This window comes from Artemia franciscana, chromosome 13 (assembly GCF_032884065.1).
Source record: "Artemia franciscana chromosome 13, ASM3288406v1, whole genome shotgun sequence".
NCBI classification, from domain to species: Eukaryota; Metazoa; Arthropoda; class Branchiopoda; order Anostraca; family Artemiidae; genus Artemia; species Artemia franciscana.
In genome coordinates, this window is record NC_088875.1 from 32274644 (window position 1) to 32288498 (window position 13855).

The window sequence follows — 13855 nt, forward strand, 5'->3', positions numbered from 1 at the left end:
CGTTCTGTATGATGACTCCAGTGCTTGCTAGAATTCTGAGAAACTGAGGATTGACGAGCAAAAACACCAAATTGATCGGTACCATAATATTAAATCAGTTGGACGTCTGTATGATCTGATTTTTAACTGTGATCCAGATTACCCAGTTTTCCGTCCAAGTTTTCCAGAAAACGCTGTATGTAGACGCCGTTTAAACTCAAATTAAAATGCCATTGTGTGTTAATGTCTGAATATCCTGATTCTAGATGGCATTTTAATAAGAAACTTTAAATATCTTTGGGTATGCTTTTTTATAAGTCATAAGCAGGGCTTAATAACTTATCTGAAAACTCTATGGAGGTTCTGACTCTGATTTCTTTCAAATTGACTTTCGCAAATTACCTTATGCTAAAATATTTCGTGAGCCCTAGGGTTTGAATCTTAATTCAGTCTAGGAATGATAATATACCTAGTAGTTAGACAGCTGATAATCACTTCAACAGTTAGACTAAGTCATTGTAAAATCCCTATCATACCACCTAGAAATTTGATTGTTTCACCTTTAGATTAATGGAATTAGCCTGAATATTTAACTAGATATACAACACTCAGAATTTCAAATATAGCCTACAACAGTAAAGCCATATCTTATACACATATATAAAACCTAATGTTGGAAAACGCTTTCCATTGTTAGATATAAGATCTTGAAGATACAGCATGTCTAAATCACAGATAGTGATAAATAAAGTGGTGCTCTTTGGAAATGGTATAAGTAAGTATTTCAAAAGTAGGCTATGCTAATTTTCAAAATTTCATAATGTTTCCTTCTATAGAAACCAATCACTAAACTTAAAGGACATCTATTTTTTCAGAAAATTTTCTAGTAAATTTTGATATTTTTATTAATATATTAGCTAATTTAATATTCTTTCCAAGTAAGACTAATCAATGGACATTATCTAGACTACTACTGCAAATGATTTGGTAGCTATTTCCTGGTTGTTTGCTTTTAAGAAAATATGCTTAACAATATAAAGGGAAGACTATTTTAAGTACTTCATTTTATGCTATTTTCAAATATCCTGGTCACTTTTCTGACAATGCAACCCCCTGATGGTCCAAGACTGCCATGCAAAAACTGGGGTAGTTTCAAAAGTAGCAATGCTACTTGACAGTTTTCAAATTTCAGGGTGAATTTTGTCTAAAAGCACCATTCTTACATATAAAAGTAATTTTGGCTTCAAAGAAGCTTTAAAAACACAAGTTGTGCTTATTGGGCAAAACTGGGGTAGCATAGTAGCATAGTAAGATTTGATGGCAGATTTTGTATGAAAATACTAGTGCTTCCACTATCCCCAAATTTTTAGGGATTTCCCCAGAAATCTATATTCTCAAAAAAAATGGTTCTCCAAAAATCCCCTTTTGTTCAGGGCTACTACCCCCTAGTGATCTATCACCAGGGACAATCTACTCCTAGTAACTATAATTTTCACTTAATTTGGCATAATTTTGTCACTATTTTCCAAATTTTTTGTCTCAATTATTTACTAAGCATCAAAAGCCAGGCATAGATCATTGAATAACTAACATTTCTTCCTATGCTAGTAAAGATATTATGTTTATATAAGACTATACTATTTCATCAAAGATTCTGTGAGTTTAAATTTTGTTTTCTTTTGCTATTCTGCTTAATTTTCATAGATCTGAAAATATAAGAGTTATGTTGAAAAATTATTCTTAAATGAAAAAGGTATTGCATGGTACCCATGAAGAGAGGGAGAGGAGATTTTGTGATAAATTTGGAGATATTTTTATTATCAAGCTTTGAATTAGATAAACTTACCATTCAAGACCTTTTTTATGCTCTTTCAAGATGTAACCATTGTTTTACTCAGAAATTAGATGGAATTCTTGGAAGGATACCTTTTTATCTTATTTTCTGCAATTTAGTCTGAGTTTTATTTTTATTTACTCTAGGTTTTGGGCATAGTATATTCTTCTTAAATAAATAATAATTGAATGTGTGATAGATTAAAGGTTACTAATGTATAATACTGTCAACATTCAAGTTTATATTGTCTAAAATTCAAGAACAAACCAATTCTATCTGTCTGTATTAAGAGACAATCTATTACAGAATAGATATTCTGCTCAAATACAGCATTGGAAAATCTTTTAAATACCTTGGCCTACCTCCACAACTTCTAATACTTAAACAATTATTAACCCTGTATGAAGGCCAATCCTGAGATAAAAACAATAGAATTAAAAAAAAATTATGTTAACATTGGATTTGTCATTCAAAAGTAGAAATTCAGTTATTGTTTTCAGATTGTTTTCTTGTAAAGTTTTACATTATTTTTAAGCTATTTACAAACAGTTTGTCTTTATTTCTTACTCTGCTACCTGGTGTCTGTGGTTGAAGATTGATGAAATGAAGCTTGTGGTAATTGACTGTAAGTAACCTGACCCAGTAGGAACCAAAACTCTAAAAAAGAGCAACTACAAAAGAAAAAAGATCTTTTTTCCCTTATATATTCTTTTATACCAGGGGATTTATCTCTTCTGAATTATCTCTTATGCAAGAAGAGATAATTTCTTCCCATGCTGCTGCTTTTTAAAACTTGTTCAAAGTAAAGGCTCATTGAGTTTTAATGTGAAAATTTACTTTTAAGTTATTGTTATCCTTTGTTCTTGTGAACAAGTTTTACTTACTTCAGTTCTATTCAACTGAAACTGAATATTTGTCTAAATCTCACACAAACTCCCTCAAAGCTGTGTACATCTGTTGAAAGATCTTAAAAGGGCTGGTAACTATCAAGGTTTACATGGGAAAGTTGGAACTTGGAAGATTAGTAGCCTTAAACAGCCACACTGAAATGTAGGAGCAATTCTCTCTTTATTTTGAGGATTAGATTAGGGTAAAACCAATATCACAGCTTCATAATGTGTGTGACTTCTAGGCAGTGTAGGGAAATACTTAAGTAAAAGTACTTAAGTAATTACTTAAGTAAAAAATTTGAGTACGTGTACTCTACTTAACTAAAGAATTTTCTAAAGTACTTAATACTTATACTTAAGTAAAAATTGAAGTACTTAAGGGTACTTAAGTACTCAAGTACTTTCTTCATGGCACAGAACAATTATACCGGTATAACGCAAGGCTGATGCAACGAATGGAGCTGCCTATATGTTAGAAGATGAATAGATTTTAGTCTTTGGGAACAGTGGCTCCCAGCCCAGTGCAAAATTCCGAAAAAGGATGCTATCGTGACAGAACTACCATGTATATTGAATGAAAGGTTTTTTGTGATAGAGGGAAAATTCTTAAGGATGGTGCAGTATCTATAGTGATCCCCTCATATAAGGTCTGTTGATTATTGTCAGGGGTTCCGGTTGCAAATTTTAAATTTTAATCAATGAAAATTTTTGCTTTTTTTCTTTCCTTGGCTGCCTATTCAGGGGTAATACCATTTTATTGACTATCTGGGCATTTTTGTTTGTAAAACTACCTGAGCTTGTGAAAAAACCTAGACAGTCAAACCCAAGACAGATCAGTTTTTGTAAGTCCAATTGTCTTAGCTTATAATTGGGTTCACTTGCATAGATTTCAAGGCAGATAGGAGACCCTTGTGGGATATGGATGCTTATTCCCCTAGCAAATTTATGTCAACTTGCTGTTCAGCTAACATTAAATTAACTTTTTTAATATTGCAAATACCTAAATTTATAAATTGAATCAATTGCCTTGCCTGACACTCATTGCAAATGGCCCCATTTTGACTTTAGACACTTGTTTGCCTCCCATTCTTCTCATTCTCATTGATTTTGAATTACAATGGAATAGTTGTGGGCATCAAGTCATGGCTAATTGTAGAAAAAGCCAAGACAGATAGTCGGATTGAGTGAGAAGCAAACCTGACATTAATCCCCCCAGATTAGGATTATATAAAAATGTCGTTAGTTCATTTCTTAATATATGTGTCTATCCATTATCCATCCATGTGACATTGCTAGGGCAGTAGAACCAAGGTAGATAGTCAAAGAGCTAAGATAGTGATAGAACCTATAGTTTTCCAAGAGTTTGGTTAACCAAACAGTTGGAAACCTTAGTGTCTGGAGATGAATACTTTGATCTTAGTGATGAAGAAACAACTCGTGATGGTTCTGGCAACTGTGGCCGTGAAACCAATTCTGTGAAGGTGGAGGTTTTATCATATTTGAATGAGAGGCGAAAGAAACTATCTGTGCTCAAAGTGTACCCAAGGGTAATGAAAGTTTTCAGGAAGTGCAACTGTATCATTCCTTCATCTGCATCTGGAGAACAACTTTTTTTTGGTAGGTGTAGGAATTTTTACTCCAAAAAGAAACATGCTCGGAGATGGTATGTTTGAAAAGCTTCTGCTGTTGAAGGGAGCAACTAAGAAATTAAGTTAAGTTATGATGAAGCTGTAATGAATGTTCTTGGTAAATTATTTTCTTTTTATATCTTAACTGAAGTAAAATTCGATTTTCATGAAACCAATTGATTTTTTTCATGAAAACTATCGGTTTTTCTGAAAAGCGGTTGATTTCTCGGCGGAACCTTGCTTATCTTGTCTACTTGGAAAGGAAACGCATATTAAAGAAGTGTTTTGCGTGATATTTACTGTAAGTAAAACATTAGTACTTGAGTACTTAAATACTGAAGTAAAATCGAGATGCTTGAGTACTTAAGTACTGAAGTACTTTTTCAAAACTACTTATTACTTAAGTAGATGTTTAGAGAAGTACTTAATACTTGTACTTAAGTAAAAATTTCTTTGAGTACTTGGTACATGTACTTAAGTAAAAAAAAGAAGTACTTGGCACAACACTGCTTCCAGGCTGCCTATCAATATTGTTCTCCCAGACTCTCAAATGGTGTGTTTTATAGTTGTATTAGAATGATCAATGGGTATCAACCATACAGTTGGGTATGCATTATTTTTATAATACCAATAGCATTAGAATGTACAACTCTATCCATAAAGTAACAACTGTAAGCCATATACAGCATGCTTCCAACTTCAAATACTATACTCCACTAGCAGTATCAAAGTAAATATGATATGGTCATTTGATAAAGTGGTACATATAAACTTATGGAGTATGATATTTATGGCTAGTATACAGCTTGCCACTGAATTATATTACATTGTCAATTCTGATTTAGAAAAATATTTATATTTATAACTGCAAACTATGCTAAGTTATATTTGTTACTTTTCTGTAAAGTTTTATGTATAAAAATGCTTTTTGCTCAAAGTAAAGCTGTCATAACACAAATTTTCTGCTAAAGTATCACCAGCTTTTTGAACTCAGCTACTGGCAGCTGAGGAAGTTTTTGCACACCTTGTCCTAGATAAAGGCTTCTCCTATTAATATATTTCAAGTTGCTGTTCAAGTTGTCCAGCTGTTCACTTGTTGCTCTTATTTTTTCTTAGGCCACCCACTCTCCTCTGTAAATAATGAGCAAGATCTTAATGTCACTATTGATAATGAACTAAAATGCAGCACACATACTAAGTGGTCTGCTGCTGTTGCTAGTTCAATATGGGACTGATTAAGCCTGTTTTTTTTTTCACTCGTTCCCCCAAAGTCTTCGGTCTTCTATATAAGGGACTTTTGCATCCTAAGCTTAAAGTTGGAATGTCTCTTGCCTCCCCATATATTAAAAAAGACATAAAAGTTCTTGAAGATGTACAGAGATATCCCAACCGTCATATCGGGCATGCAGGAGCTTTCCTACCCATTAATACTATCTAAGTGGAATCTCCCTACTCTTGCTTACAATAGAAAAGGAGGGGGTGAAATTTTAGCCTGTAAGTTAATGAGGGCTAATACTCTTCCAAAATTATTCCCTACTGTTGGTCCCAACTCAAGAACTAGAGGTCATCACCTGAAACTTGTCAAATGATCCTTCAGAGAGTGTAAGAGACTACATAAGGGGCTAATGCACCATTATCAAATCTCATAAAATAATATTTAATATTTTCTTTTTCAAATTATACTGATTATGCCTGAATGACTTGTTTCTTTCCAGCCATTTATATTTGGGATTAACAGTATTTTGTAAACAATTGGAAAAGAATCTAGTTCTTTTCAAATAAAAAAAAGAGGTAGTCAATAAACTCTGGAATGCATAAGAACTGAAGGAGGCTGGAACAACAGCGACGTCTTTTAGAAATAGTTATCTGGCTTTTTGTATATTAAAATGACTTATTATGGTATTTGTATCTCCTATTAGTTTCAATTCTAAAGTCTTCAAGAAAAAATGTTTCTTTCTACAATGAACTTTTAAATTTTAATGACTCATGCAAGAATTTTCAACGTATTCTCAATGCTTCATTTTGAAGTATCTGAAGTGATTTTATATGCATCGAATATGATGGAATTAGATATATGATTGTACAGTAAATTTAACAAGATGCAATTAGAGAGTGATAAATCACTCTTAAAGCTGAAAAGTGAAAAATGTGTTTTATAAGATGCTTAGAACAGGTATTTTATGTGAGTTTTACATATAAATGGTCAATATAAATTTAAAACAGTAGAAATTGATCAAGAAAAGGTCCCATGAATCCACCCTGTGGTTAAAAAATGTGGAGCTCTATGCATTGATTTTCTGAATTTCACATTTTGAACAAACAAATATCATTAACCCAGTTTTCCCAAAAGCTGGTACTAAACCATTGTAAAAAAAAAAACCACTGGATAACTAAACTTGTTTGTTAAAATCGGATTTTGAATCGATATAGATGGATCTCTTGCTTGAATGGGCACAGCTGTGTCATCTGCAAATATACTGGCAAGAATGTGTTTCTCCTGCAGTCATCAAAGAAGATCATTTATACAAATCACAGGCAGTGCTCTGGGATTGTCTACAGCTACAGTAAAGGGCAACTAAACTTCAATTTTTTTTTGTATTTTTTTCATAAAGCCTGAAAATAAGGCTGAGGTTATTGTTTTAAATCTTAAGAGTAATACCCCTGTTCCCAGTAGAGATCTTGGTAATCAGACAGTTAAATTAGCTTCAAGTTTAGTGTACGTTCGTCTCCCTATTGGTTAAGATATGAAATCAACACGTTTTTTATTATACAATGATTTTTTCAAGCAAATTTTTGTAAGGCATATACAGAATTTTCTGGAATACTGGAATTTTCATTTTCTGGGATAAATTATTATTATTATTATTATAAGAGGCTTATATCTTTGAAGATTTCTTGTAACCATCATATTTGTGCCAAATTGGTTTCTCCCCTTGTTGTTTCATATTCTTGCTCTTTCTCCTTTTTAGCCTCTGCTATCGGATAAAAATGACTGTAAGTTGGAAAATACTTCCTTTGTAAAGGTAAAGTACTGTATTCCTGTTTTGTATCTCACAGTTTAAAACATAATTTAGAAGTTTCAACATAGTTCGGCTAAGGAAATGCTCTCTGAGATTTTTCTTTGTTAGTGTTTATCTTAAGTATTTTTTCTTCTTTTTTTTTCAATTACTCCGATTGTTATTTTGTATCTTTAAAAAAGGACAATGAAACTTATTCATTCATTCAGAGTCACTTTATATGGAGGGGGTGGCCATAAAAACTTTGGATGGGACATGTTTAATTGGAAGTTCTAGTGCCATTTTTAAATCTCATAAGTGATGAGGATGCTAAGATATCCAATCAAAATTTATAGATTGTCATTTAATTCGTAATATTTAAAACATCAAATAACTGGGTCTCTGCAAGTTACTATAGTGCAATGGCTATTGTTCTTTCCTCTAGAGAAGTGAGATTGAAGTTCAAGTCACTCTTTAATAATGACCCCATTAGTTTTAACAAAGTTCGCCACCTCCTTAGTTATTGTGGTATGGTGGCTAAGGGATTCTTTTGAATTTTTAGGATGTGAGTTAAAGCCACTTTATGGTAGAACTGGTTTGGGTTAACTTCGGCTTAGTATTTTCACTATCTTTTTTATCCTGTGGTGGAATATTTGTCAAAGTCCTTTTTTTTGCGAAGTCGGAATAAGTAACAAGGGATTTACTGAAAGAAAATTTGAAAAAGCTAGGTCATGTTTTATGGATGGAGTATGATAGATGACCAAAAGTTATATTTTTTAGCTATAGAGATTGGGCCAAACAAAGAAAACAACTTCCTCATGAGACCATGAAAAAATCTGAAATGCAGAGAGGGCTTCAAGGGAGATAGTAAAGAGTTGAGTTTTGAAAAGACTGGGACATTAGGGTTTCCACAGCTGTATTAGCTGCCAGTAGATTGGTCCAAGCGAATAGCTGCCTGTTGGCGTCTGTACGGTTTTGATTCAACCTTTCTTGGGAATTTTTTCTCAAAACTTTTCTGCCAGCTCCAATAAAAAAAATTGGACGTCCTTAAATGGGTGCAAAATGTTTCATAAAAGTGGAAATTTAAAAGAAATGGGAATTCACACTATATACTATAGTGTGAAGCTCTGAATAGAGCGAAATGCAAGTTAGCATGTGTAGCTGTGTTGGTTTTACAATAAATTTTTACACCTTCTCAAATTCCTTTGTAATGAGATAAATGCGACGTATAATTGGGCTATTTTTGTTTTTGAAATACTCTTGTTGTTTTAAATTTTACTGGCTATTGTAATTTCTCCATTTCCATTATATATATACATATATTTATATATATATATATATATATATATATATATATATATATATATATATATATATATATATAAGACTTGGACATTAGGGTTTCCACAGCTGTATTAACTGTCGGTAGATTGTTCCAAGCGAATAGCTGCCTCTAGGTGTCTGTACAGTTTTGATTCAACCTCTTTTGGAAATTTCTTTCGGAAAACTTCTCGGCCAGCTCCAAACGAAAAGTTGGACGTCCTTAAATGTGCTCAAAATATTTCACAAAAGTGAAAATTTAAAGGAAGTGGGAGTGTGTGTTGGCTTTACAATAAATTTTTACACCTACACAAATTACTTTCTAATGAGATAAATGCTTGTGGAGATAAACTCTCAAGTTGAGATAAACTTTCTAATGAGATAAACTCTTGTTGTTCTAAATTTTACTGGCTATTGCAAATTCTCTATTTCCTTATATATATATATATATATATATATATATATATATATATATATATATATATATATATATATATTTATAGTTATTAATATATTTCAGGCTAAATGATCTAGTGTTCTGATGATGTTGGAAGCTCAACATAAATTGGAAAAGCTAAGGATTTTTTCTGAGCTTGAAGAATGCAAAGATACATATGCAGGTGGTAATCAGAAGCTACACCCATTTCAGATTTTAGGCTTTTCGACCTCAAAATGTTTTGTCTGGGATCACAGCAATGAAAATATTCTTTGCCAAGTGATTGATCAAAGCAGTGAAAATATTCAGGTTAGTAGCTACTTTATATTTTCAAGTATATTTATACTTGAAAGTTCAACACAACATACATAACTGGTATTAGACACATGCCTTCTTTGGTTTCTTAGACTCGTGCATTTGGGAATGTGTGACAGTTTTGTATGTTGGTCTGTCTATATATGTTTGTGCTGCAGATATGTCTGCACATAGATAATTGCCTATATACGTACCTGCAAACATCTGGAAAATGTGTCCTGTCTCCGAGATCTAGAGTTATTTTTCATTTTTAAGATCTGCAACTGGCATCGAATGGGTCAACTGTGTCTCCCTCCTCTCACTGAATTTTTGCCTTCTCCTATATTTAAAAAAATAAATTTTATGTGGTATTGTTATTTAAAAATGCCTTTTTTGGTAGGCCTATTCCCATTGAAAAATTGAAAAAAGCAATGTATTGCGTAGCAAAGCAATGTAAAAGCAGATTTGAAATACTGCTTCCGTAAGGGCAGGGCTTCAACCCTTGGTGTCGCTGATTGTTTGGCTTGGACGGCGGGGGGGGCAGCGGTGTGACTCTGTAAGCTCGGTCAGAGTCTATCCGGCTCTTAATTTGATACTCGGAGCAATGTAGAGGTGAAATACGGAGAGAGAAGGATGGTTTACGCCAAATCACGCATTGCACTCCCGGCTGAAACCAGGGAATCAGTAGACTTGAGTCTGCACTTACCAAAGCGTTGGTCAGTATTTGAATAAGTTTATTTAAGTCCTATTTTTCTAAGCTTCTAACTTTTGATTGTGTTTCCTTAAATTTTTTGTGTGGTTAGTATGTTACAAATTTGAGCTGCTAAGGTGTGCCTATTCTATTGATTAACAATGTTTCTGGACTATAAAAGTCTTTCGTCTGCCTTTTGGCAGCAGGAATCGGACCCAAACCCCCAAGATAAGATTCTATATTTAATGTATTTGTTTATGATGACTTTTTCTATTCCTTCATTTTATGTTTATGTAACTTCGAATGATATGTCTTTGTGTGGTCATGTTTTCTTGAATAAGCATAATATTCTAGAGCCCATGACATGTTGCATTTTTGTTATGGTATCTCTTCGTGGAACGAAATTCTGTTTGTGGTATCTATCTATTATATGAACTCCTTTGTTATAACTTGTAATATTCATTTTTAGACTATTGTGCTTACGTGTCCACCTAACTTTGATGTAACTTCTTTTGAGTTGAATGCTGATTGTTCAGCAGCCGTTGTTTATGGAAAAGATGGAGTTATAGCAATAGAGATGCCGGATGCACAGTTTTCATTGAGATCAAGACCACATGCCTCTTCTATTGGTGCAAAGTAAGCGAAAAACAACATATTTCTCACTATTTGGGTATATTCTAATATTGTTGAAGGTATTTGTTTGCGTGAATGTCCGAAATCTGGCTAATGTTGACATTCATCGGTGAATGTCCGAAATTTCTTTTTCTCTACCTGGATTCAATTAGCTTTGCGAGTTAGCTTTTTCAGTTTTATTTAAGCTATGATGGTAAAAGTTAAGGTTAGGCTAGATTGTGGTAGTTTAGGTTAGGTTAAATTTGGTTATAAATGTCAGAAATGAGTTAAAAACCTAAGCTAACCTAACCAAACCTAATCTGACCTAACCTGTCATCATCAAACCTTGCATTGAATTGAAAAAGTTCACTGGCAATGCTGACTAAATCCATGGAGAAAAAAAAAAACTATTTTGGACATTCACCGTTGAATGTTGACATTCACGAATTTCGGACAGTCACGGTAGCATATTTACTTTTTCAGAACTAGACAGTATTTTCTTTTCATTGAGACTTTAGGCCTGATATTATTAGTACTAAGATTATGCTCGGAAAATCTGTTGACCTTAAGAATGCAGGTGTAAGTTGTATAAAAAGTCCAGTCAGCCACGATTCACATAGCTGTAGTTGTATTTTGGTGCAGAACAGCGAACTACTTACAGAACTTGTTTTGCTGTATTTGAGGCTCTAAGTCTAAGATTTTTCCTATCTTGTTGGATTTGTTGCATCTGTCAACAACTAATAATGGAATCAAATTGATTAGAAAGCGAATATCGCTTTATATTTACTCTACAAAAAAAGTCTTGTGAGTATTTTGGAGTTTATGTAACACTTATTTGCATTACCTGGCTGCAACAATGCAACTCAATTTCTTCCGCGTGCATTTTCTAACTGCCCTGCCTATTGTGAATTTTGACCCTTAAAACAATTCGTCTAAAACAATTTAGATCCCTGTGGCTAGTATTTTCACACCTTCTGTCCAGAAAAGATAAAAATAAATATTGTATGAGGCTCAAAATTAGACGAGAAATGCTAAAAATAGAGACAACGCATTAAAAGAGACACTATTAGACAAAAATAGAGACAATATCAAATAACGTAAGAAATGCTAAAATAATACCAAACACTGGACGAGTAGAACTTAATTTGAAACCTCAACATCTTTTAAGTTTCGAAGAAGAAAAAAAAATTAGCTGAAAAGATAAACTTTGGGTGTTTGGATCATTCAATGCTGGTTAACAACTGCTTGTATATAGTTCAGTATTTCAGACATCAAAGATGACTGCACTACCTTTTCATCGAATGTAAGAATAAAGAAGACATCATTCCTGAAATAAGGCTTTTTAATCAATTGTAACTTTTAGTAAAGTGTTTTTACTGACAATCTCGGTAATAGACGCAAACCAAATTGCTCTTAACGTAAAAGTTATCAAATACCAATAATAGAAGTTATGTTTTAAGGCAAAGTAACACAGTCTCAGCTTTTATATGCTCTACTAAGAAATAACGAAATGACAATAGACAAATTAAGAAATAACAACATAGATAAGGTTAGGTTTTATGTTTGGGGGTAAATTAAAACGCAATGCGCATCTAAAAATGTACCAACATAGATTTGATGTCGGGAAATAAAGAGAGATTGTCCTTAAGAAACGTGCTGTCATTTTTTTCCTTTTTTAACTCTTCAGGGACTTCTCTTTCTAAGAGTTTCCAGGTGTTGAAAACTACAGTATTTAGTGGATAGCGAAGAAACAGAATCAAAATGTTTCTCCCGCAACACTTTTTGACAATACTAACCACAGGACGCTGTAGTACCTCAATTTACTCAGCCAGTAGAAGGCCAGTTTTATCTTCTTTCAGATGCTCATGTGTGTTCAGTTGACATATCTTTGATGTAAAAAATCAAAGTTATTTTGTGTCAAAATTGGATATTTTTCCTGTTTAAAAGTTACCTTCGTCCTCTTTTGCTATTACTCGGTCGTATTGATTTTAGGGAAAATTTAGGCAACGTCTGACTTGTATAAGATAAACTTTATTAGCTGTATGAACGACTCTATGCATTATGAAGCAAGATTCTTCCCTGTTTTTTTTTTTTTTTTTTTTTTTTTTTTTTTTTTTTTTTTTTTTTTTTTTAGATTCTGTACGTACTGTCAATACTGTTTTATTTTTCTCTTAAAGCTCCATATTTGCATATACCATGGTTTACTTTTCAAAATAACAACATGTGATTATTTAAAAATAAAAATTTTCCCCATGTTATAAGTCTTAGTGCTCTTTTTGTTCAATTTCGTTATTTTTTTTTCTCTTGTATACTTACATATACGTTTTACATTTCGTATTAGCGGGCTAATTAGCTTTTGCTATCCGTACTTTGTATTCAGTAATGGTCAGTGCCTACTTTAAACTTATGAAATCAACCCCGCAGATTTGTTCCTTCAGTTGATTGAGACTACATGGACCCCCTAACGAAGAACAGGGACGTTTTCTGAAGTCCGAAATTCACACTGTGGACGAAACCAGTTTTAATAGTTGACTCAAAACTATAAATAAATAAAAATTCTGTAAAGTGTTTGTGATCTTAAATTGTTTTCCCTCTAAATCCGATTTCTGGTATGTTTTCTTTCTGCCGGGGATGTCAATTTCTATATTTAAGTTAGTTTTTGTCGTGATTCTACCAGCGAAAAGCCTGTGTTACTGATTATTTGCCAGTTAGAAATCTTGTAGAAATCTTTTCCAGAGAGTGGCTGCGAATGGCTGGATTTGTGACTTAGGGTACCTCAAGTTGTATTTTGGGTGTACTTCCTTTCTGTCCTGAGTTTTCAATTTTGAGATTCGAACCATTTTTAGTCGTGATTCAACCAGCGAAAAGCTGATTTTGTTGGTTCTCTGCCAATCAGAAATCTCGCAAAGGGCTGTAAATGGCCAGTATCATGAGTTAGAATAACTCGAATATAAAAACTCAAATGTAATGCTTATTGTAGGAAGCAATTTATGTGCGATCAACACAAAGAAACTTTTCAGCATATATTTATAGGTCTTCATTTATTGGAGAGACTTATTTTCTTCGTGACCCTTCGTTAGAAGTAATGGAAGTTAAATGGCACCCAGGATCACCAACGAATAGTCATTTATCTGTTCTAACGTCAGACAGCTGTTTCAGGTAGTAGTTGTTTCTG

At 33.1% G+C, this 13855-nt stretch overlaps 1 protein-coding gene across 5 annotated transcripts in view; it reads left to right on the plus strand.

Moving 5' to 3' along the window:
• Nucleotides 1-261: 261 nt before the first annotated feature.
• Nucleotides 262-13855, plus strand: part of LOC136034807 (nucleoporin 88-like) — a 45684-nt gene continuing 32090 nt past the window's right edge. For 3 of the 5 annotated variants that reach the window (XM_065716224.1, XM_065716227.1, XM_065716228.1), the window contains exons 1-4: nucleotides 275-339; nucleotides 9168-9392; nucleotides 10538-10704; nucleotides 13714-13839. In XM_065716224.1, the coding sequence (XP_065572296.1) occupies nucleotides 9189-9392; nucleotides 10538-10704; nucleotides 13714-13839 (497 nt within the window). In that variant the 5' untranslated portion in view covers nucleotides 275-339; nucleotides 9168-9188. Of the gene's footprint in view, nucleotides 340-7317; nucleotides 7355-9167; nucleotides 9393-10537; nucleotides 10705-13713; nucleotides 13840-13855 lie in introns of those variants that run through there. The other 2 variants (XM_065716226.1, XM_065716225.1) reach the window with 2 other exon arrangements.